This window comes from Macaca fascicularis, chromosome 2 (assembly GCF_037993035.2).
Source record: "Macaca fascicularis isolate 582-1 chromosome 2, T2T-MFA8v1.1".
Taxonomy (NCBI): domain Eukaryota; kingdom Metazoa; phylum Chordata; class Mammalia; order Primates; family Cercopithecidae; genus Macaca; species Macaca fascicularis.
The window spans coordinates 112,684,086-112,707,758 of record NC_088376.1 but is presented as its reverse complement, the minus strand read 5'-3'; the positions used below and the strand labels follow the sequence as shown (position 1 = coordinate 112,707,758).

General features: G+C 56.7%; 4 protein-coding genes across 13 annotated transcripts in view; 1 reads left to right on the top strand and 3 right to left on the bottom strand.

The window, feature by feature from the left end:
* The window catches only part of RNF123 (ring finger protein 123), a 40,949-nt gene extending 34,656 nt beyond the window's left edge, over positions 1-6,293 (bottom strand). Inside the window, exon 1 of the mRNA XM_015445911.3 lies at positions 6,274-6,293. The gene's annotated coding sequence lies outside the window, so the exon portion shown is untranslated. The remainder of the gene's footprint in view (positions 1-6,273) is intronic.
* MST1 (macrophage stimulating 1) lies at positions 8-5,538 on the top strand. Of its 7 annotated transcripts, none has more exons than XR_012431153.1 (18): positions 8-914; positions 1,609-1,756; positions 1,833-1,945; positions 2,023-2,137; positions 2,216-2,352; positions 2,434-2,554; positions 2,699-2,817; positions 3,020-3,188; positions 3,303-3,433; positions 3,532-3,634; positions 3,758-3,894; positions 3,986-4,021; positions 4,110-4,230; positions 4,407-4,480; positions 4,608-4,754; positions 4,836-4,942; positions 5,039-5,178; positions 5,304-5,538. XR_012431153.1 is itself a non-coding variant. In XM_045386263.2 (18 exons), the coding sequence occupies exons 1-18, from the start codon at positions 821-823 to the stop codon at positions 5,463-5,465; spliced, it is 2,178 nt and encodes a 725-aa protein (XP_045242198.1). In that variant the 5' UTR covers positions 8-820; the 3' UTR covers positions 5,466-5,538. The 7 variants fall into 7 exon arrangements, 2 of the variants coding, with proteins under 2 accessions (XP_045242198.1, XP_015301398.1); XM_045386263.2 differs by having other exon boundaries at positions 4,403-4,480; XR_012431154.1 differs by lacking the exon at positions 4,407-4,480 and having other exon boundaries at positions 4,537-4,754.
* On the bottom strand, positions 5,955-15,009 carry APEH (acylaminoacyl-peptide hydrolase). Of its 3 annotated transcripts, none has more exons than XR_012431150.1 (22): positions 14,965-15,009; positions 14,757-14,889; positions 14,079-14,205; positions 13,612-13,705; positions 13,433-13,508; positions 13,179-13,342; positions 12,883-13,020; positions 12,698-12,789; positions 12,581-12,621; positions 12,374-12,495; positions 11,764-11,824; positions 10,486-10,583; positions 9,783-9,834; positions 8,823-8,911; positions 8,212-8,325; positions 7,646-7,729; positions 7,483-7,563; positions 7,022-7,110; positions 6,722-6,912; positions 6,513-6,615; positions 6,312-6,418; positions 5,955-6,221 (listed from the first exon to the last, which is right to left on the bottom strand). XR_012431150.1 is itself a non-coding variant. In XM_005547149.4 (22 exons), the coding sequence occupies exons 1-22, from the start codon at positions 14,974-14,976 to the stop codon at positions 6,116-6,118; spliced, it is 2,199 nt and encodes a 732-aa protein (XP_005547206.1). In that variant the 5' UTR covers positions 14,977-15,009; the 3' UTR covers positions 5,955-6,115. The 3 variants fall into 3 exon arrangements, 2 of the variants coding, with proteins under 2 accessions (XP_005547206.1, XP_073888312.1); XM_005547149.4 differs by having other exon boundaries at positions 8,212-8,350; XM_074032211.1 differs by lacking the exon at positions 13,179-13,342 and having other exon boundaries at positions 8,212-8,350.
* Positions 15,010-17,802: 2,793 nt separating this feature from the next.
* The window catches only part of BSN (bassoon presynaptic cytomatrix protein), a 115,635-nt gene continuing 109,764 nt past the window's right edge, over positions 17,803-23,673 (bottom strand). For both annotated transcript variants that reach the window (XM_045386264.3, XM_065540581.2), the window contains exon 12: positions 17,803-21,766. The gene's annotated coding sequence lies outside the window, so the exon portion shown is untranslated. The remainder of the gene's footprint in view (positions 21,767-23,673) is intronic.

Below are 23,673 nucleotides of genomic sequence, written 5' to 3'. Positions count from 1 at the left end.
CGCACGCGCACTGGCCCGAGCCCAGCCTGCGCTAGTGGATCCCCTCCAGGGCCTCCCACAGGGTTGTTCCAGGCCTCAGCTTTGCCGGAAGGCCACACCACCTCCGACCTCCGCCTGCTCTGGGGATGCTCCCAGCCCTGCTGCGGCAGAATGCGAAGTGCTAACCGGAATCCCTAGGCCACCTGTCTCCTACCCATACTTGGAGGCCCCGCTCAGACGGTCCTTAAAATGTCTGAAAGGCCGTTCCTGCCAGAGTCCCTGCTACCTGTTACCTCTACCCTTATTTAGTCCTAGTGGACAGCCTCGCTCATCCCTGGGATGACACTTCTGGCGGGTGAGATTGGCCTCCCTGGGCTCTGCAGCCGGGCGTGGGCTGACCTGCCTACAGCTGGGGCCTGATAAGGTGGCAGCAAAAGGGTGGAGGGGAGGCAGTGTTGAAGCTGGGGCAAGTAATTTTCCCCAATTTACAGGGAAAAACTGAAATTCAGAAAAGTTTAATGTCACCCAGGGGCTGGAACCCAGAACTTTAGCAGCTCTCACTTTCACAATGCCCTTGGGCGACTAGGCTGCAGAAGGGTTTCACCCCAACCCCAGGACACCTCAAGTGTCCCCACCAAACCTTCCTAACACCTGTCCACTTAGTAGGGAGGCCTCTCAGGGGATTAGCTGTAACTGACCCTTGCAACTGACCTATGGGACCTGAGGCCTGGCCCCTCATGGCTCCTGTCACCAGGTCTCAGGTCAGGGTCCAGCAGCCCTGACCTGACATGTGGAGCCAGAGCCACCCAATCCCGTAGGGACAGGTTTCACAACTTCGCGGATGGGGCTGTGGTGGGTCACAGTGCAGCCTCCAGCCAGAAGGATGGAGTGGCTCCCACTCCTGCTGCTTCTGACCCAATGCTTAGGGGTCCCTGGTGAGTGCCTCCCACCCTGATCTCCATCTACCTTCAGGAGGGGGTTGGGCCCATCCTCCTAGGATGAGAAAAAAGCTGGGGAGCCAGAGGCTCAGTGTACATGGGGCAGTGACCTTGGCCTCTTGAGCACAGCTGGGAAGCCCTAGGAACACACATACATTGCCCACTTAGGCCTCTATTAGCACATCTGCTCTAGCACTGAGGCAGTGTTGGGACCACACAGATGCATGCACACAGCAGGTAGTGACCTCTCCTGAGCCTGATCTACCCCTCTAACCTAGCATATGCCTCTGTGCAGGTGAGAGCCCAGATTTGGTGTCTGAATGCCTAGCCAGGGCCCCTGGCTGGGTAATGTGATGGCTCTGGGCCTTAGCATTCTCATTTGAGAGATGAGATGGGGCAGGCTCCATCACCAACTGCTCTCACAGAGCGTACATGTTAGATCTGAGCCCGGTGCCTGCCACTAAACAGAGGCACTGGTGATAACTACCAAGTCTGGGCCTGCTTCCCAGGGGAAATTTTTTTCACAAGTATCTGTGCAGGGCAGCTAGACTGGCCCTTGAAAGTGCATACAGGGTCCATCCCAGAACTCTTGTAGCTTTGATCCCCTGCATGAACAAAGTATGGACATACCAATACACATTACTGACATGTATGCCCACCTGACCCGCACCCACTCATGCCCACTCTGCAGGGCAGCGCTCGCCATTGAATGACTTCCAGGTGCTCCGGGGCACAGAGCTACAGCACCTGCTACATGCAGTGGTGCCCGGGCCTTGGCAGGAGGATGTGGCAGATGCTGAAGAGTGTGCTGGTCGCTGTGGGCCCTTACTGGACTGCCAGTGAGTGGCCACTGGGCCTAGATAAGACTGGGGGCAGGGCAGGCTGGGCTGTGGCGTTACCCTGTGCCTTCTCCAGGGCCTTCCACTACAATGTGAGCAGCCATGGTTGCCAACTGCTGCCATGGACTCAACACTCGCCCCACACGAGGCTGCGGCATTCTGGGCGCTGTGACCTCTTCCAGAAGAAAGGCGAGTAGGGGTGGAGAGGGACAGGGTGGGAGATAGGGGACCTCAGCCCAAGTTGATTTTCTGTCTCTTGCTCCCAGACTACATACGGACCTGCATCATGGACAATGGGGTTGGGTACCGGGGCACCGTGGCCACAACCGTGGATGGCCTGCCCTGCCAGGCTTGGAGCCACAAGTTCCCGAATGATCACAGGTGAGACAAACACCTTCCCTCCGTCCCGGCCTGGAGCCTTCCCCCGGCACACACTATAGTGCTGTTCTGGGCCCTCAGATACACGCCCACGCTCCGGAATGGCCTGGAAGAGAACTTCTGCCGTAACCCTGATGGCGACCCCGGAGGTCCTTGGTGCTACACAACAAACCCTGCCGTGCGCTTCCAGAGCTGCGGCATCAAATCCTGCCGGGAGGGTAAGCGGCGCCGGGTCAAGCTGGGAGAGTGGAGGGACAATCCCACGCCCGTCCACCAACCCACTGGCTGTTTGTCTCCAGCCGCGTGTGTTTGGTGCAATGGCGAGGATTACCGCGGCGCGGTGGATCGCACGGAGTCAGGGCGCGAGTGCCAGCGCTGGGATCTCCAGCACCCGCACCAGCACCCCTTCGAGCCGGGCAAGTACGTGCAGGCGGTGTCGGCACCCAGGGGGCCGGGCTAGGGAAGGTCCAGGACTCCAGGGGCAGGGCTCCGTGTAGGGCAATTGGGCGGGGCCAGACAAGCCTGAGTCCCAGGGTCTTGTTCACGCCCCATTACCGCCCCCAGATTCCTCGACCAAGGTCTAGACGACAACTATTGCCGGAATCCTGACGGCTCGGAGCGGCCCTGGTGCTACACTACGGATCCGCAGCTCGAGCGAGAGTTCTGTGACCTTCCCCGCTGCGGTAGGCGGTGGGAACCGGGCCTGGGAGGGTACCTGGGAACCTTGGGGAGGGGCGTGGCTTGACTGGGGAGGGAAGAGGGGCTGGTCGTGACCTGAGAGCATATCCCTTGGAGTACCGTACACCTGCGAAAGGCGGGTTTGGTCCCAGCCCCAGAGGGATCTCAGCTATAGCTCGGGGTCTGACCTATCTCGGTCCATCCAAGGGTCCGAGGCACAGCCCCGCCACGAGGCCACGACTGTCAGCTGCTTCCGCGGGAAGGGTGAGGGCTACCGGGGCACAGCCAACACCACCACCGCGGGCGTACCTTGCCAGCGTTGGGACGCGCAAATCCCGCATCAGCACCGATTTACGCCAGAAAAATACGCGTGCAAGTGAGGTGGGGGGCGGGTGTTGGGACGTGCTGCCGCGGGTGAGACGGGAGGAGGGTAGTCACGGGCTTAGGGCTGGAGGCTGGCGGGCTAGGACTGAGTGGAGCGCCTGCTTAGAGACCTTCGGGAGAACTTCTGCCGGAACCCCGACGGCTCAGAGGCGCCCTGGTGCTTTACACTGCGGCCCGGCATGCGCATGGCCTTTTGCTACCAGATTCGGCGTTGTGCGGACGACGTGCGGCCCCAGGGTGAGGCCCAAGCTTGGGGGCTAGAGCCGGGGCTGGAAGCCTGGAACCGGAGGGCCAGGGCGAGGTCTTGGCCTGATGGCTGCCCCCACCCGCCGCAGACTGCTACCACGGCACAGGGGAGCAGTACCGCGGCACGGTCAGCAAGACCCGCAAGGGTGTCCAGTGCCAGCGCTGGTCCGCTGAGACACCGCACAAGCCGCAGTGAGTTCCTGGTGCTCCCGGCCCCGCCAGGGCCCTAACCCCGGGGCGGCATGTTTTGGTGTCTGGGACCAGAGCCTGGAGATGGTTGACACTACTCTGCCACGATTTTGCTCCCGCTCCTAGGTTCACGTTTACCCCTGAACCGCACGCACAACTGGAGGAGAACTTCTGCCGGAACCCAGATGGGGATAGCCATGGGCCCTGGTGCTACACGATGGACCCAGGGACCCCATTCGATTACTGTGCCCTGCGACGCTGCGGTGAGCACTAGTGATGCTTCCCCCATGACCCTGCCTCAACCCCCACCACCAAAGACTGGCTCCCTTAACCCCAGTGAACTTTGTCTTTCAGCTGATGACCAGCCGCCATCAATCCTGGACCCCCCAGGTTAGGAGTTGGGCCAGTTATGGGTCAGGCCCTTTAGCCCACCACATCCACACAGTCTGGGTTTCATCCAGCCCATCCCGTCCCACAGACCAGGTGCAGTTTGAGAAGTGTGGCAAGAGGGTGGATCGACTGGATCAGCGTCGTTCCAAGCTGCGTGTGGTTGGAGGCCATCCGGGCAACTCACCCTGGACAGTCAGCTTGCGGAATCGGTGAGGCACAACTGCTTGTCTCCCACCGAGAGCAGCTAAGGTTGTGTCCTCTGTAGTTATCCCACTGGGGGTTGGGAATCTATCCCTGCCCCTAGAGGTCCTAGCCAGAAGATGGCAGGTCTAGCATCTGTCCCAGGACTCTGTTCCCTGTCCTAATTCCCCACTCCTCCAGGCAGGGCCAGCATTTCTGTGGCGGGTCTCTAGTGAAGGAACAGTGGATACTGACTGCCCGGCAGTGCTTCTCCTCCTGGTGAGCCTCCCTTGTGTTTGGGGACCCAGTCTCATCCCACCTTCCCCCTTCCCCAGGCAAGCTAACCAGTGAGCCTTGTGGCAATGGACTGAGAGTCACAAATGACCTAACAGAGCTTCTCTCCCAGCCATATGCCTCTCATGGGCTATGAGGTATGGTTGGGCACCCTGTTCCAGAACCCACAGCATGGAGAGCCAGGCCTACAGCGGGTCCCAGTAGCCAAGATGGTGTGTGGGCCCTCAGGCTCCCAGCTTGTCCTGCTCAAGCTGGAGAGGTATGTGGACAACCTGGGAGGGTGTGAGGTGGGACTGGGCCTTGTGGCCTCAGACCCTGAGTGCCCCCATTCTTGCTAAAGATCTGTGACCCTGAACCAGCGTGTGGCCCTGATCTGCCTGCCCCCTGAATGGTATGTGGTGCCTCCAGGGACCAAGTGTGAGATTGCAGGCTGGGGTGAGACCAAAGGTAAGAGCACAGTGCACAGGACTGCTCGTGGCCAGGAAGCCCAGCCTTGGATCTTCCTCCAGGGCCCTCTCCTTCTCCCCATTCGCCTCACTGCAGGTACAGGTAATGACACAGTCCTAAATGTGGCCTTGCTGAACGTCATCTCCAACCAGGAGTGTAACATCAAGCACCGAGGACGTGTGCGGGAGAGCGAGATGTGCACTGATGGACTGTTGGCCCCTGTGGGGGCCTGTGAGGTTGGTGGCAGGGCCCTGGGCCAGCCCTGGGAGGGTATGGAGGGGCTAGAAATGAACTATTTTATCATGAAGGGGGCTAGTCATTGCTGTGGCCCAGGGCCCTCATCAGTTCTCCTACTTGCCAGGGTGACTACGGGGGCCCACTTGCCTGCTTTACCCACAACTGCTGGGTCCTGGAAGGAATTATAATCCCCAACCGAGTGTGCGCAAGGTCCCGCTGGCCAGCCGTCTTCACGCGTGTCTCTGTGTTTGTGGACTGGATTCACAAGGTCATGAGACTGGCTTAGGCCCAGCCTTGACCCCATATGCCTTGGGAAGGACAAAACTTCTTGTCAGACATAAAGCCACTTTTCCTCTTTACGCCTGTACAGATGCTTCTTAGCCTCTGCTTCCAGGAAATGAGTCAGTGACTCCTTGCTAGGGCCTGGGTGGCTTGAGCCCAGCACACCCTGGGCTAGGTGATCTGTCCCTGGGACTACTTTTGCCCATGGGTGCCGTGGAAAGGCAGGGTCTCACTAGTCCCCCAGACATACTCTTGGGAAGGGTGGTGCAGAGTCGTTGCTAATGGAAGGGGCTGCAACAGGGAAGCTAGGCTCGTACAGAGTCCTGGTTGCCAGGACAGGCAGAGGCTAAGCCTCTCACTGTTCCTTCCCGTCTCACACTGGAGGCAGATGAAGCCCTTGTGGCTACCACACCCAGAACCTAGGGTCTCTGCACACCAGGGTGGGAGGTGGTGTTGGGATTGGCTTGGTACAAAGTACCAGCAGGAACCAGGCTCTGTGTCCTAATTTATTATGACTACATAGCCCACATTCCTCTGCCCACGCATCCGTGGAGTCCAGAGCCCAGAAAGCCTCCTGTTGCCCTGCCAGACCTTGGAGCTCCCCAAGAGCGAAGTGTGGCATAGGCTGATCAGCTCATGCAGAATGGCAGGGCTTCAGCTGCCCAAGTGTGTGCGTAGCCAGAGCACAGCATTCATGAAGCTGTCTGACTCCACCTCCACCTCTGATAGTGCGTGGGTGCTTTTGGGATAGAGCAGGAGCCTGTAGAAATTAGTCAGCAACATTTAAGGTTGGAGGGTCCTCCTATGCTCACCTGCCCACCAGCTGCCAGGGCCTTCCTGCTGCACTCACCGAACAGGCACATTCCGGGTCTTGAGGGCACGGTAATACTCCATGCCCTGCTTGAAGGGCACACGCCGGTCCTCCTGGCCCAACATCAGTAACAGTGGTGTCTTCACCTGGGTGTTCGGAGAGGAGTGGGGAGCTGTGTTGAGCTGGGCCCTGGGTTCTGGATGGATGGGCAGCACACAGGGCAAGGAGGGGGCTGCATACCTGAGGGATGTATTTGATGGGCGATTTGTCCAGCATCTCAGCCCACACGCTGAGGTCTGGCAGGCAGTCACTGCTGAAAGGAAAGCCAGCCTCCACCACGCACCTGCAAGACACTGAGCTGATGCAGACCCAGGAATTCTAGGCCTGCAGGGCTCCATGAGAATATGAGGTAGAGGAGGGAAGGGCAGGGACCTGTGGTGTATGCCTACCAGTCAGGGATGTCAGTGGAGCCCAACATGGAGGCGATGTTGATCACAGGGTTCCGGGCCACGCAGGCCCTGTAGGTTTCTGGGTACTGACCAATCAAGTGGCAGGAGATGAAGCCACCATGGGAACCACCCATAAGGGCCACATGGCTTGCATCAAAGTGTTCCTCCTGGAGCACCTGTTCCACTGCAAACTGTAGGGTGGGGCAAAGCATGCTGCAGCCAGCTGCCCACTCAGCTGAATGGGGGCATCCCCCTGGCAGCCCATGTTTCAGCCTGTCCAGAAGCCCCAGCCCCTGCTACCTGGACATCCTTCACATCCTGGTGGCCCACATTGCCTGGGAGGGAGAGGATGCTGTCCTGGCCAAAGCCCGTGGAGCCACGATAGTTCACTGAGGGCGGGGAGAGACCAGACAGTGTAGTCAGGCAACATTCCCAGCCCCCTGGACACCCTTTCCACACATCTGTGAAGTAGGCCCTGGGGCCAGCTATACCACAGACTGTCAAGGGGAAGGGACCCAGAGATTTGAGGCTGCCACCGAGTAACCACAGTGCCCTTCCCCTGGAAGTCCCAAGTTAGTCCTTGTTATCACTATGCCACAGAACCAGAGGCTGGGCCCCGGCAGTTCCTGGTAGTGGTTACTAGGTCTGGGCTACAGAAAGACCTGGAGACTAGAGTGGCACCCATGGTGCTTGTACAAACCAGGTCCACCCCTCTCACTCCACCACAGTCCTAACAGAGCTGTGGGTCCCTGCTCACTCACCTAGTAGTACCGCAAAGCCCATCTTGCAAAGCATGGCTGGGAACAGCATCCAGGCAGTGACAAAGGATGAATGGGGCCCCCCTGCAGACAGGGAGCAGAGGGTGAAAGGGCCAGCTAGGAGGAGGGCTGGGAGGGCAAGGGCTCTTTAACACCAGATGCCTACCGTGGGGCATAACCACCATGGGCACCTGGGTCTTATCTGGAGGGTTGCAGGGCTGCAGTAGGATTGCTTCAAAGTCAAGGCCAGCTGCAAGGAGAGGGCAGCAGTCAGCAGGGCCAGCCTAGGGGCTTCCCCAACCAAGGGCCCATCTGTAGCTGCAGGTCTGGGGCTGACCTCTGGGTCAGAGACCTGGCCAAGGTAGTCCACACCATGACACATGGACCCCAGAAGTCTCATGCTTCTTCTGCCCTCGTCAGGGAGCCCCACCCTGCAGGGACAGCATTCAGGATGAGGTGTGGTCACTGAGACTTGTATGAGGCCTATTTTCTTTGGACCTGGGTCTTCCCACCACACATGATTTGGCCTGGTGGAGCCCAGGTGATACCCAGAGCAGGCGCTCAGATGTCTAGATGCTACTTCCCATGCCCATCCACAAGAGGAACAGAAAACCTCTTAGAGGTCATCCCCAGAAACCCCACAATGTGAGACAGGAGGTAGCAAAGGTCACCGCAGAGGCTTTGTGCTGGGGAACCTGGAGAAGACATCCCTCTGCCCCTGGCCCAGCTCACCATACTGCACATTCTCTTGCTCTGGGGGTGGCTGTAGCACCCGGATGCCCCAGTGGATGTCAGGAATGGGCTCGGCCTCCTCCAGGGACACCCACAACACTGACTGCTCCTTCCCTGCAGAAGGCAGGAACCCAACTTTCTGCCAAGGGGAAGGAATATATCACAGGTGGCCTGGCTGCCTCCCTGCCCTTCCCTTTTGCCCACAGTGGGAAATAGGCAGCTCTCACTATGCTGGGCCCTCCACCCACCTCCAGAGGGTATAGCATGGCTTCCTGTTGTGGGATGGTATATACCAAGGTATTCACACTCATACAATCACACACAGGCACACCCTTCCCTCCTCAGCTTTTAGGCTCTGTTGTCTCCTTAGATCTATAATACCAGGACTGGGTACTTCCCCAGGCACCTTGTTCTGTACAGAGCAGATTCTAGCCTAGTAGTTCGTCCCTGTGAGTGCCAAACCCTCATGGACCATGCCAAGCTGGGCCTGTGTCTTGGCCCATCTGTATGCTGACCAGCCATGGTCAGACTCGGGGGCCAATTCCCTGACCTGATGAGCTTGGCCTGCCCAGACCCCCTGCCTCCACGGCCTGGGACCCACCGACACTCACCAGGGTTGGAGGTAGGCTGGGTGTGGAAAACTGTGCCACCATGAGGTCCCGGTCAATTGTGAGCAGCTTCCAGCTCCCACCTGACCCTCCTGGAAAAGGCAGATGCCACTAAGTGCTTAGCAGGAGCCATCACCTTTCTTACCTGCTTCTCTTTAACAGAGTCCCAGGCTGGAGATTCTATGGAAAGGTGCCCAAGAAGGTACCCAACTGCACATGGCCCTGGATGAGCCTCCTGCTCTCAGTCCCTTGTTCATCTGACAGACACTGGCTGGGCTGGGAACTGCCAGACCTTGAGATACATCAGACCATGCAGACACATCTGCCTGTCCCTTGGTGGCTGCTGTGTGCAGGGTGGCAGCTGGGACCGGGGAGTGTGCTGATTTGGGGCAGTGGTGTCCAAGCAGATTCTGAAGCAGTTGTACAATGAGATGTAGCTTTGGAATAATATTTTGGTAGCTTTGTGGAGGAGCGGGTACAGTCAGGTCAGGTGGAGGACTCAAAACACATCTCAAGGGCAGAATCACCAGGCCTAAGTATGGGGAAGATGCAGGAGTCAACACTGGGCTTTTCCTGGGCCCTGAGGTGGCAGAGCTGCCTCTGCCTGAGACAGGCACCCAAGGTTTGCAGAGGGAGAAAGATGACTCTGGCAGATCTTGGTAAGAGAGAGTTTTGTGGGTTTTAGGAGCAGAGGTAGGGGCCATGCTGAGGCTGGGCCAGGACACATGGAGCAGAGTTAAGTGCTAAAGGGCAGTAGAGCAGGGAAGCTAGTCTGTTGGTTGGGTAAGGGTCTGCACGGACAGGGCCTTTGGGGACCTGTTAGTAAAGGCTGTGGAACAGTCAGTGGTGCTGAGTGGCTGAGAATGCCATCACTGCCCCACATGCTGGAACTCCAGTCCCCCACTGCCTGGCAGGCTTGCTCACCAGCCCTGTCCTTACCACCATCCCCAAAGCCTTGCTCACCAGCTGTGAGGGAGGTCACAGTGCCCACTTGGGTGTCCACAGCAAACAGGTCCTGAAGCAGAGAGGAGGCCACATGTGGGACCACATCCAAGAGTACTCCCTCTACCTATGGGTCCCTCCCCCACCTCCTCTCTACCGTCTTGGAGAGCCCTGGCCAGACCAAGGCTGTGGACAGCTATGGTGATGGTTACTCAGTGCAGTAGGGAGTAGCGTGAGGGCTTGGGTTCAAATCCCAGCACCATCACAACTTGCTGGGTGACCCTGGGCAAGGTAAGGAATGGCTTTGAGCCCCTTTGAGTTGGCACGAGCACCAAATATCACACCCAAAAGGAGCCTGGCACACTGTGGGTGCCTTTACTCCATCCCTGGGGGAAGGGCTCAGTCCTGTCCCCATCAGCTGCCATTACAGTGTGTTCAGGGACCCACCCCAGTGGCAGTCCCCTTGACCCCCAGCTAGAAATGCCTGGGAGGGGTTGCATCTCTGCCTCAGATGAAAAGGCCTGAGTTCTGCTGTGGTGTACCAGGCCAGCCTGTCCCTTCCAAGAGAAATGAGTCCAGGATGGGCAGGCAGGGTTTTAAGGGGCTGATGAGACTTTGTGGCTGGGCATTTCACCCAGGGGCATGCACGTGCTATGTCTCGGGGCGCAGGGCTCCTGGGGGTTGACCACAGGGGCTGCCCCTCAACACCATCAGTGTCCCTCACCTGCCGGCTGCGCTGAGCCGAGTCAAAGACCACTCTCTGGCTGTCAGCTGACCAGCATCCCAGAGGCAGAAGGCTGCAGTAGATCCCAGAGAAGTTCTCTGTAAAGACAGGAGGGCTGGGGCTGCATCCAGCAGTAGAGGTAGGGAGGGTCAAGTCTACAAGGCAGGCTAGGGTACTGGGGAATTCACCCAGGGCCCTGCTCAGGCACCAGTCGGGCCCCTGCAGCTTGTGGCACACATGGGGGCACCCTACGCGATGAGGAACTGCCTGAGTGGTGGCTGAGGGGCAGAGGCCTCTGGGGACCCAGAGAGGCAGAGCTCAAGAGCTCCAGAGAGAAACCGTGGGTGCTGAGAGGAAAAGCACTTGCTCTCCTGAGTTGCTTCAGTTGAGCCCAGGTAGGTACCAGGTGCTTTAACCAAGATATCATTTGTCTGTCTTATCTCCACTGTGGTGCTTAGCACAGCGTCTGGCACAGGGGGCTCAGTAAATCCTACCCTTTAATATCATCACTCACTTAACGTTCACTATAATCCTATGAGGCAGGCAGACATAATCACCCCTCCATGAAGAAATGGGAGCTCAGGGAGGCCAGGACCCTGTCCGAGGACATAGCTAATTTAGGGCAGAGCTGGGATTCATACTACGTTCCCACCACTGCATCCCTGCAACCCAAAGAGAAGACAAAGAGGCTATCCCTCATCCACTGAACTCCTGGAACTGGCCGGGTGGCCTGAGAAAACAAGAGACTCATCCTTGAGATGTTCCAGGAGAATCCAAGCAGAGCTATGAACACTCAAGACAGGAGTCTCTCAGCCAAGAGCCACCCTCCTGAAGACCCAGCTGACTTCAGAGCTGGACAAAGGTTGCTGGGGTTAGGATGGCGGACAGGATAATATCATGCCCTTGGGTCCAGAGCCTCTCAAGTGTGACATTCCAACCTAGTGCACTTCCTGAGACCCACTCGAAGGAATCATGGTTTTGGTTTGAACCAGCCATTGGAAAAATAAGAAAAATCTATTTATGACCTGCAGCACAGGAAATAACACATCATCAGCTTGGGCCACTCTGATCTCAGCTTGGTCCTACAACTCCTTGCTATCGAATTGTTCCCTATGGTGACAGCCCCACTCCCTGAGGATGCTGGGCATAGGGCTGGCCCAGCAGGGAGGGAGGGCCCTCAGAAGGAACCTAGGAAAGAAGAACGGGGCGGGATGCAACAGATGGCAGGAAAGCAGAGCTACAGGCCCCACTGCACCCACCCAGCCAGGTATGCCTTACCTCCCAGCTGCCGAGGCACAATGTCTACCACCACTGAGGTAACCTTGGTATACCAGTCATACTGCAAGAGAACACAATGGTCAGGCCCAGTAGGGGACAGGCAGTTCCCTTAGGGCACAGTGCCCCGTGCCTATCCCCTTTTGCCTCAGGTAGCCCCAGGAGAGGAGGGAACTGGAATAAGCCTGATATATCTCTTTTCTGGTGACCTGGACCAGATGCCCAAGGGGCCTCAGATAGGCATGTCCCTCTGACTTTTACTAGGGGCTCAGAGCTCTTCCTGGGGAGGGTCTGGGATTGTGTAACTCCCCACTATATCCCAGCCCCTTGCAGAGCCTGGTTACATGCAGTTGAGAGCCAAGGGGAGGAGCATTCTTGCAGATCAGCATTCTCTCAAGGTGGCGTGCCCCAACAGTGCAAAGCTCTCCATGGCAGCACTCTCAACCTCTAGGCCCTGCCTTGAGAGGACAGGCAGAACTCACACTGCTGCTGCACTGAGGACAGAAGGGCACCTACTGAGGGCCCATGGGGAGATGATGCTGGCCCTTCAGCTCTCATCCACCATCCCATCTTCTTGCTGACCATCCTCCCATCCCCGCCACCTCCAGCTCACCAGGCACAGCTGGCTGCACTGATGATGGGGGATCAGAGATGGGTACTGCAGGTAGACAATGCGACATTGGTCTGGGCTCAGCCGGGGAGAAGAGACAGCCAGGGAATCATCTGAGAGGAGCTCTGGGCCAGATGGAAACAAGAGCATCACGCAGGCTGGCAGGGCCAACATGTGTCAGCAAAGCACAGGTGGGCATCAGCCACTTACCACACTTCCCCCCGATGAGGTCCACATAGTACAGGGCTGACCTGGAACCGCGAGACAGACATTCAGTCTCAAGGCCAGCTGGGCTGCAAGGTCCCTTGCCTTGCCCCACTCCCTCACCTGCGATTGGTGCAAAAGCGGATGCCCAACCGGAAGGGCTCATGCCACCAGCCCACAAACACCACACCAGCATCTCCAGGGGCCCAGAATGCCTGCAAACAAGATCACAGGGCAGAAGTGAGCAAGGGATGGTAGCTGAAGAAGGGCCCCAGACTCCAGGAGGGACATAGGCTGTTGCTGCTGACCTGTCCAGGGGACACATTCTCAGGGACCCCCTCAAGCACAGAGATGTTGCCACTCTCGACATCCAGCACGCAGAGCACAGGGATGCTTTTGGAAACCATGTTTTCTCCCCAGTCTTCGTAAAACACAAACTGATCCCCCTGAGAACACAAGATACTCAATGCCCAGCCTGTCTATAGGACCTGCTCTGCTTCCTAGAAGCTAGTGCCTCCCCAGGTCTGACAAGCACAGTATGGGAAGGGAGCACACTGAGCCCCAGGGCTGCCCTGCTGGGCCTTCGTGGATTGACCACGAGCACCTTGATGGGTTGGTCTGGCTTCTTCAGCCTGGCTATCTCATCATCGCTGGCACTGACGTCCAAGGCTTTGGTCTGAAAGAAGGACTCGGCCTTGGGGCGCTTCCTCTCTGCCACATACAACAAGTGTGTCTCCGAGTGCGACCAGGACAGGCAGCCAAAACAGTCTGGGTGCAGGGAGGGCCAATCAGGGGGGGGCCCAGGGCTACGGCTACCCCTCCTGTCCACCCTGCCTGCTCACCAGCCAGATGCCTCACCATCCTCATAAACAGGCCCATGTTTCTCCAGCACTGATAGGTTGAAACTCTTGAGCTTCCGGTTCTTCTCCCAGACCTGAGGACATCTGGGCATTAGGCTGTTTGCCCGCTAACAGAGCCTTATCTGTGGGGCAGAGCCTCTCTCTAGTCACCCACTACCTGGTCCCATGTAGACTCACCTCCAGGAACTGCTTCTCTTCCCCAGGGCCCGTGCCTCCAGCCTTGCGCAGCACAGCTTTCATGCTGCCTGAAGGAGACTCTCTGCTCAGCAGTCTGTGGACATGGGGTAGCACAGGTCAGGAGTATCTTGCAATAACCCCTTCCTGCTCCCTTACTGGGCACCACCTCTTAGGAGAGATTCTTGAGGCTCTGGCCCCACACCAGCTTCTGGAGCACCTTGCCTTTCCTCCCTGAGGCAGAGACTCTACTCTCCCCAGCTCCCCCAGGCCACCACAGGCTCTAGTCCAGGTGAGTTTGGAGCAAGCCTCCGTTGCTTATCAGGCCATGTCACCAGAAACTGAATGAGCTCCCAAGGGGGCAAGAATCTGGCTCCTGGCCTCCCTTCTAGGCACATGGTGGGCATTCACAAAAGACTTGCATTGCAGACGCTGTGGCCTTGCTCACAAGATTCCTTCCTCAAACTTACTCCCCCCGGGTCTCCACACTGTTGCCTGCAGGTCCGGCAAACACCACTGAGTCCCCGTCATGGAACACCAGGTATTGGCGGCAGAATCGAATGTTCTCCATGCGTTCCAGGTCCCTCTGGGTCCACTCTGTGAGGAGAGGCATGAGGCTGCTCACCTTGTCTTGGCTACTCCTGGCTACTGCCCCCCAGCCCACCTGACCCAGGAAGGCCTAGATCTTCCTCAGTCTCTCAATCTGTCTCCAGACACTGACACCCTGGCTGCGGGCTGGACAACACTTGTCCACAACCCTAGTCCAGGCCTCCAGAGCCTGAGCTGACAGCCTCTTTGAGAGAACCCCCTAGTAACAGCACCCACCCTGGAATCTTGAGGGCAGCCTGGCATGTGTATGGGATGGAGTGTTGGCGGAGCACCCTACAAAGTCCACGCCCTGAGCCCAGGTTTGAATTCTACCCCTACACCATCATCTCGTGCACTCATGGGCACCATCCGATAACGCCCCGCACGCCCCCGCCTCCCCACACACCTGTGTGCAGGGACCTGTGGGAGTGTATCCTCCAAGTACAGGCCGGCTCCCCATACACCCTTACACACTGTCAAGCAGCGAGCCCTCCACACCCGCTTCCTTCCCACCCCAGTGCGCGACCCCGTCGCCAGCCAGTTCCCCTTCGCACACACACCAGTGTGCACCGTCCGGTACTGGCCGCCGTACTGTGTGGTGACCTCCGGGCCCAGGCAGGCGGCGCTCAGCGCGGGCTGGCGGCTAAGGCCCCGATACAGAGCCGCCGCCTCCTCGGGCTCGCTCAGCAGCACCTGCGCAGGGGACACACCAGGGTCAGGCCCGGTCCGGGCTGCAGGGACCACGGGGACCGCGGGCCGAGCCCTCACCTGACGTTCCATAGTCTCCTCTCTGCCGCCTGGGCGCGGCGGGGCGGGGGGGTGCTCGCGCCCGGAAGTGAGGCTTCCGGGGGCGGAGCCTGGGACCGCCCGGGCTGTCTCCGCCCCTGCCCTGCGGCAATCTGGGAGGGGGGGCTTTCGGCGAATAAGCGAGAACCGTTGGCAAGGGGCGGGCCTTGACGGTGAGAGGACCCGGCCTGGCAGCGAGAAGTCCCGGGTGGAGAGAGCAGGGGCGTCGAGAGGAGGAGCTGGCCTTCCAGGGGCGGACTAGTCAAGTTGGGGGCGGGGCCGTGGGCCAAGTCCCGGGCCTCTTACCGAGGGGCGAGGCGTTGGATCTCGGAGGAGAGAGGGCGGCCCTGTGGAAGCGGAACCCGGGAGCCGGGCTTCGGGGGGGGTAGAAGGGCCTACGAGAGAAGCGGGTGAGACAGGACTGCGAGGCGGAAGCAGCGCGGTCGGACGGGCATGGCCCGAGCACCTGAAGGGCGAGGCCCGAGGGGAATGGGACCAATGAGTCTCTGAGGATGAAGGGCGAGGCGGGCGGGTCCAGAGTGCAGCCCCGCGAGGAATGAGGAGCCGGGAGCCCGTGAGGGTGAGGGCGGGGAGGGGGGAGCCGGCCGCATCGTGGATCTCCCGCGGCTCTGGGGCTGACTGTAGGGTTCCTTCGGGTCCACTACCAGCCGACATTCACTAGACAGTGCCAGGCCCTGCCCTGGAGGGACTCCCAGGCAGACGAAGAAGAGAAAGGCCAGAGTCCGGGCGGAGGGCGCAAAGCAAAGCCCTGGGGTGCGGGGCAGAGGGGCGAGTGCCAACTCTCAGGGTGCTGCCTGGGCTTATCAGTCACCAGGCCTGCCGCAAGAGCTATCTATCCCCGCAGCCTTTACCCACCCTTCTCAGTGGCTCCTTGTTGGGGACTGTGAGCCGGTGGGTTCCTTCCCCTCCTCCCCAGGCCTCAACCTGAGCTCTTGGGTGTGGGGACCCTGGTGGGCTCAGACTCCACCAAGGTCCAGGGAGCTTCCTGTGGAAAGAACCTAGGCAGGCAGGCTTCCTGTGCACGTGGCACAGGATTGGCTGGGCTAAGGTGCCAGCAGAGATCAGGAGAGGCTGGACAGTAAGGATGTCCCCTCCATATACCTGAGTCTGGCTGGTCTTCCACATCAGGGCCCTGGCTCCCTGCTCCATGGTGTGCTTGTGATTGAGAGTCCACCTGTCTGGCCTGCAGCTTCCCCTTTCCCATCAGCCGCATCATTACTTACTCAAGATTACTAGTTAAGTTAAAAAAAAGAGTCCTGGCCGGCCGGGCGCGCTGGCTCACGCCTGTAATCCCAGCACTTTGGGAGGCCAAGGCGGGCGGATCACGAGGTCAGGAGATCGAAATCATCCTGGCTAACATGGTGAAACCCCGTCTCTACTAAAAATACAAAAAATTAGCTGGGTGTGGTGGCAGGCGCCTGTAGTCCCAGCTACTCGGGAGGCTGAGGCAGGAGAATGGCGGGAACCTAGGAGGCGGAGCTTGCAGTGAGCCGAGAATCGTGCCACTGCACTCCAGCCTGGGTGACAGAGTGAGACTCTGTCTCAAAAAAAAAAAAAAAAAAAAAAAAAAAGTTCCGGCCGGGCGCGGTGGCTCACGCCTATAATTCCAGCACTTTGGAGGGCCGAGGCAGGTGGATCACCTGAGGCCAGGAGTTCAAGACCAGCCTGGCCAACACGGTGAAATCCTGTCTCTACTAAAAATACAAAAATTAGTGGAGTGTGGTGGCATGCGCCTGTGATCCCAGCTACTTGGGAGGCTGAGGCAGGAGAATCTCTTGAACCTGGGAGGTGGAGGTTGCAATGAGCCGAGATCGTGCCATTGCACTCTAGCCTGGGCAACAAGAGTGAAACTGTCTCAAGGAAAAAAAAAAAGAGTACCAACTTTCTGACGCCACTGCATTTGTGAGTATGTACAGGACTGTATCAAGGCCAGAAACAGGAGTAGAACGAGTGGCCCCAGCCACCAGTTTGGGTGGAAAGATTGGAAACTAGGCTGTTCATCAAGCATTGTTTATGATAGGAACACTGGGAACATAGCACCTGTTCCTAAAGTTGTGTGTGGTAGACTGGCTACGAACTCATGTATCTCTCTGGAGGTTGAGCACTGGAAGACGAACATTTAAGTACCTGAAATAAACATGTGGAAATAAACAGAAAGCTAGAAAACAGGATATATTGCACCTTCTGGCTTCGGTTTAAAATGAAGACTGGAACAACAAACAGGAAAGAAGGACATGCATCAAGATGTTAACTCTGGGGAGAGGGCCAGAGGTGGAGCTGGGATTCTTGTTTATCTGTGTTAAAAAAAAAAAAAAATCTAACAACTCTGGGTGACTTTGGTAAGGAGGTACTCCTGACCATCTGAGGAAGGCCTAAGGTCTGACAGCCAGCAAGAGTTTGGGGGTCGGAAAAATCAGAGAAAGGCAGAGAGGTGTAGGGCTTGTTGGCAGCACCAGGGGGCAGCATTTGTTCACTGCCTCCGTGGAACCACAGGAACACACAGAAAGCTGTGTGTGCAGCCAACACACCTAAAGGCCATGGAGGTGCTGTCCCTTAACAGCCTGCACACTGACTGCCTGCTCCAGGTCCAAGCTTGGGACCTCCCCTTGGGCACCTTTGTGGAGGGCCCATTGTCTTTGGATGGCTTGGTGTGGACTCAGCCCCATGCTGTGCCAGCACTTCTGCAACTCTGTCCATCCTTTTCCCTTTAACCATGGACAGGATTGTCGCAAATTTGGGGATTTGCTCCTTCAGCTAAGCCTTCCCACTTGAGAAAGCATTCCAGAAACAGTCTGTAGATTGTTTATATCAAGTCCTTTTATTCTGATACCACAGAATTACCTTGTCACAATACAGGGGGAGGGACACTGAAGTACCACGAGTTCTCACAGAGCACAGGAGGACAGCACACAATTCACAAGGTCATGTGGAGGACTCGGGTCATTGCACTTACAACTGTAAACTTGTTTGTTTGACTTTGTACAGCACTCTTCCCCCCTCAAATAAAGAAGGAGAGAAGGAAAGAAAGGGAGAGAGGGAGGAGGAAGGGGAAAGCAAAAACCAAGACATGAAAGCTAGAGGAAAAGGTATTGAGTGGCCACCACTCTCCAGGGTAGTGCATTTGGAGAGAAGGAGCTGATTTCACCCCGGAAACTGAATGAGGCAGAAACATACACACACACACACACACACACACACACACACACACACATATGTGCATACACACACAATATCTCACAACTTCCATGGCTCTCCAGTGCCACCCCAGTGCACATGGCAGCAGGGCTGCTGGCACCCAGGGAGACAGAGATGGCATCTCCGAGGAGTTTTAGTTGATTAGGCCTGTCCCTCTGACCCTGTTGGAGTCCATGATGACAAGTATTTACAGCACGGGGGTGGGTAACAGGAGAGGGGAGGGGCCAACAGGGCCAGACCATGCTGTCATGGCAAAGGACCTGCCTGGAAAACTCCCTACAGGCTCCAGAAGACAAGGCATAGTTGCCACCACTGCTCTTCTTTCACTGTGGGCCCTGAGACCACATGCTCTGCCCAAGGACTAAAAGGATGATGGTAGGGGGAGATCTGTCACTGTAAAGTGAGTGCACTGGGCCCTGAAGTGGGCAGAGAGAGGAGGCAATGCCCTTGCTCATGATGCTGGGGAGAGGGGTATGGAGAAGTCCTGGGCTGCATGCTAGAGACTCCTTGCCCATTTGGAGATGTGTCTGTTGCTCTCTACTTTCCAAGGCACCGAATGCTGGTCCCTCAGCTTCTGGCTGCATTGTCCCCAGAGTCACAACTGCATCCATGCAAGGGCCAGGAAGGACAGTCCATGGACCAGAGGCCTGCTCCAGCCACCTTCACAGAGGGGCGATGATGTATGCTGTGGGTACAGTGAGGGATGAGGAGTGGCAGATGTCAGAATTTCAAACTCAGAGGGCTTTGCCAGAAAGGAAATTTGCTGAAAAGTCAGTACTTTAGAGCGTTGAGACTGGGCCTGCTGGAGGCTGACCTCCTAACATTTCCCTGCCTGTTCCCTGCTTCTTGTCCCATCCCCTGGCCTGTAGTGGAAAGGACTATTGCCTTGGTCTCCAAGGCACATCCCCACACAGACCTGGTCCTGGGTGGCCAGAGGTGTTAGATGATGGCTTCCCTCTGCCCTTGCTCAGATGGCTGCATTCAGTCCATACCTGATCTCTGGGATGAGGCAGGTATTCCATGGGTTGGGTGAGGTCAAGTTCCAGAAAGGCAAGGTTGTTAAGTCCAACACAAAGGTTGGCAGCTTCCTGTCCCATCCATAGCTACCAGAGGTGAGCGAGGAGCCCTCTCTGAAGGGATGTGTAGACCTTATAGAAAAGCATGAGAAATGCGGACCCCTGAGAAATGCATCGTGCAAACCAGAGCACTCTGGATGAAGGTCAGGCCTTGAAGGGCCAGGCAGCTACTGCCTGCCGCACTCCTGGCTCAGTGGTAAAAAAAGCTGATGAGCAGCAGGACGCTTGGGCTTTGGAGAAGGGGGTGGGCAGGGAGCATAGATCCTGGGGACAGATGCAGAGAGGGTCACACAGGACCTTCTGTAAGATTTGCTATTGAGAAACTTCACAAGAAACTTAGCTTGAAGCCATTGTTTATATGAACAGTTGCAGATGACCATTGTCAACTGTTCTCACCACAAGTGCCAAAGGCCCAGCTCTTCCTGAGCATCCATTGACCCCCTAGCTCCAGCCCAGATCTCCTGCCTTACAGTCCTTTGAGCCTCCTAGCCACAGAGGAGAGGCATGAAACAGGTGCAATCTAGAGCTGGGGTCCCTCAGGCACAGCCTGGCTCTACTCTTGCCTCTGCCTCTCTGGCCATGGATGCTGCCCAGCTCTGCCCTTGTGTAGTGCCCTCTGGGAAAGGGCTGTCAGATGCCTCTGGCTCAGGGTTGGGGTAGGAAGGGGAAAATGACAGACAGAAATCCTATAGCAAACCTTCAGAATGTCCATACACACACATCCTGTGCAGGCTCCTACCATTGAGTCTGCTCTGGGGACTCCTTTTTACCTGCTATCCTGGACAGAGAAAACTGCAGGGTATGTGGGGGCCTTATACTGCCTGCCCTGCAGCCTGGCACGCTCAGGCAACAATTCTGGCAGGTCCTCACTAGCTTGTGCAGAAGTCAACTAGAAGTGCTCCTGAAGGAGAGGTTCTGAGGCAAAAAGAACTCCAAGCAAGAGGGTCGAGCATTTAAAATGGATGAAATCGTGCAAAGAGGCTGCGAGCTGTGCATGCTCCACTGCGGGACAGGCGGTGACTCACCTGGCAGCAGCGAGTCCTGCCACAGGTCAAACATGCCACAGACTGAGAATTTCACACACACAATGGGAGCAGGGGTGGGTAGGAGGGTGGGGGTGATATGAGCATATCTATCCAGTTTCTCAATTGCGTGTTTGCAATTAACTCCTTATACATAACATGGAATTTATTAAATATTAACAGTTGTCATTGAGGGTTTATATTTCATTGCATAGAACGTTAGAGATGAGACTTGTGGCTGTGCCCCAGATGAAAGGAGGCCCCCAAGGGAAGGGCCTTGGGGAGGAATGCCGCCCAGTCCACCAGATGGATAGACAGTGCCACATTCCCCTGTACAGGGCTCTGGGTCTTTCCCTTGGCTGGCAGAAGTCCTGGCCCCTCTGCTCTGAGTACACCCACTGGTGATGGCTTAAGAAGGACTGGAATTGCACAGTAAACAGAGGCAGGCTGGGGGGCCTCCCTAGACCTCGCCCTGGGGTTGTGCTCTTGGTGGCCTGCTGCCCCCTATTGCTTCTAAGTCAGCATTCTCCCTGTGCTGAGCAGGGGCAGAGCAGAGAGGAAACCGAACCATCAGTCACAAGGTGGTGTTGGAGGGGGAGAGGCAAGGGAGTGAGCCAAGAGAAGAGAGAAAGGGGAAGAGAGAAACAAAAGAAAAATGTTTATGAGGTATACACGTAAATCAAACTGGAATGATTAAGGCTGTTCTTGAAATCAAAAGAAATCCCCAGGTGTACGGATGAGGAGCCGGCTGGTTGAGACAATGGTGGTGCCGCTGGGATGCTCACGATGGCTAGGGGGATGGCTTTGAAATGGTGGCAGTGTGCTAGCACGCTGCCACCCACGGGCTGGGAGAAGCCTCAGCCGGCGCCCACGCTGCTTTTCGGTGCTATGGCCTCTTATTTCAGCGATGAGACAGTGTTAGGTCCTAATGTTTGTAAAGTTCTCCCAACCCCATGCTGGCCACATGGAGGTCTGCTCCAATGTCACCCAGAGGGCAGGTGACAGGGGCAGGGCCCTGTGCCACAGAGGGATCCGGGCCAGCTGGAATGTGAAGGAAACGGAGCTGGAGACCCCAGCCCTCAGTCAAAGCCCCGCTCCAAGGCTGTGGAAAAACTTCTGGCATCTTGGAGGGAGGGCAGTGTGTGCCCAAACTCTGTGTATAACGCATTGGAAGCCTGGCCGGCCAGGCCGCAAAAGGCGGCTGTGGGAAGTACGGCAAGACAACGTGGTGGCAAGGTTTCTAGAGAGGGTCCTCCCTCCCAACGAGAGCTGTGCCTTGAAGGTGGTGCCCTGCAGAGAGCAGCATCTCTGGAAAGACAATTAAAGGTCCCCCGGCCAATGGTCCAACTTGTCCAGCAGATGCTTCACCCAGGCAGCTGCTGTGAGAAAACATCACGTCCTCAACTGAGGCCTGCCTGCCACGTCCCACCTGGTGAGTCTTTAGGCCAAGGGTGTGCCAGATTGTAGATGCTTGAAAGAGAAAAGGAGGGAGGGAGGAAGGAAAGAAGAAAAGAAAGGATTCTGTCAAGAACTGTAGATAGGTGCTTCTCACCCTCACATTTCTCTCAGCCATCTGCCTGTGCCAGTGGCCACCTCCTCACCCATGAGGTGCCATGCCACTTAGGCTTGGGGAAATGGGTGCTTGGGCAGGTTGGAGGTCACAGAGAGGACAGCAAGAAAGAAGAATCAGGTCAGCCAGGAAGGGACACTTCTTTTAATGTAACAAAAGTTCCTTTTTTTTTTTTTTTTTGGCTTAAGAGTGATGGAGATGGGATTTGGTTTGAAATGGCAAACCTCTCCAAGCCCATCTCTGAAATTGTCATAAAGAACTTCAGGAGAGGAATACTCACGGCAGCACTGTCCACTTGACCCAATCATTAGCCGAATGCTAGAATTCGAGGGAGATTTCTTTAACTATAAGGTGAGTGGTCTCAGTGGCCCACCCACACCATGTGGCAGGACGCAGAACAAAGCTGTGTCTGTGCTTCCTTTCCCTGTTCAGGAACCATACCCTGGCCCCAAACCCAAGGTAGGTACTGCCATGAATCCAGGCCATGGGCTGTCCCTCCTTCCCCTCCTCTTAGCATCACTTGTGATTTCACATCTGTTCCAGGGCAACTCCAAGGAAACATCGGCTAAGTGGAAAGCTGCAGGAAGCCCGCTGTGGGAGGGTGAAGGCAGGAAGAACGCTGAGGACTGCATTATGGCTACTGTAATTAGAATAAATTCCAGGCTCCTTACTTGGCCTGTACAACCCATCCCAGCTGGCTGCCACCCCCTTGCACCTCTCCACTGCACTGTGGCCCTGGCTGTGCTGGCCTTTTCCCTGTCCCTGGTGCCCCCCCGTCCCATCCCAGCATCCGATCATCCATCAGTGCTGTTCCCTCCCCTTTTTTCATCCCACAGCAGCCGTCCTCCTCCCTCAAGCTTCCCTCACATATCTTCACATATCTGCACTTTGACTAGAGCAGACCCCACTGCTTCCATAGCTCTGCCTTGCTGGCTTTATAACACTTATCCCTTTCAGAAAGTACCTTTTTAATTGAATTTTATTTTATTTTTATTTTTATTTTTATTTTTTTTGAGACGGAGTCTCACGCTGTTGCCCAGGCTGGAGTGCAGTGGCGCGATCTCGGCTCACTGCAAGCTCCGCCTCCTGGGTTTACGCCATTCTCCTGCCTCAGCCTCCTGAGTAGCTGGGACTACAGGCGCCCGCCACCGCGCCCGGCTAATTTTTTGTATTTTTAGTAGAGACGGGGTTTCACTGTGGTCTCGATCTCCTGACCTTGTGATCCGCCCGCCTCGGCCTCCCAAAGTGCTGGGATTACAGGCTTGAGCCACCGCGCCCGGCCTGAATTTTATTTTTAAACTTATTTATTCTCTATCTTCTTTAATGGATTGTCAGCTTCAGAGGGCAGGGAGTTGGTTTTGTTCTCTGCCATATCCCCAGAGCCTGGAAGAGTGCCTGGCACATACCTGGGGCTTGACAAACATTTGTTGAATAAATGGATGGAAGCCTGGGCCTTTCCAGAGCCCCACTGCTTTTCCAGAGAGAGGTAACCTGTGAGGTATCACACCTAGCTCCTTCCCTCCCACAACCAATGCTGGTCTGGGCCCAGCATCTGCTGGCCCCAGGGCTCCCTTGAAGTGACCTGCTCATTGACGGCCAGGCCTCACCATGGATAACACATATATGCCTGTGCACTGTGAGAAGCATCCTGAAGGGGCAAGGAGGGAGAAGAGGAGGGCCTGAGGGCTATGGGATGGTGGTCAGTGGTCCTGGCTGTGCACAGAGCTGTACCAACAGCCAGGCAATTCTCCTCCCACCCAGGATGATGCACTTCCTCCTCCTCCCACAGAGGCAGGGTCAAGGCCAG

Coding starts and splice junctions, on each gene's coding strand:
- MST1 (XM_045386263.2), top strand. CDS start 821: ATGGGGCTGTGGTGGGTCACAGTGCAGCCTCCAGCCAGAAGGATGGAG. Junction 1,757..1,832: donor GGGCCCTTACTGGACTGCCA/GTGAGTGGCCAC, acceptor TGCCTTCTCCAG/GGCCTTCCACTACAATGTGA. Junction 4,481..4,607: donor CGGCAGTGCTTCTCCTCCTG/GTGAGCCTCCCT, acceptor CTTCTCTCCCAG/CCATATGCCTCTCATGGGCT.
- APEH (XM_005547149.4), bottom strand. Junction 8,351..8,822: donor CCAGCCTACCTCCAACCCTG/GTGAGTGTCGGT, acceptor TCCCCTTGGCAG/AAAGTTGGGTTCCTGCCTTC. Junction 7,730..8,211: donor GCAAGAGAATGTGCAGTATG/GTGAGCTGGGCC, acceptor CTCTCCTTGCAG/CTGGCCTTGACTTTGAAGCA.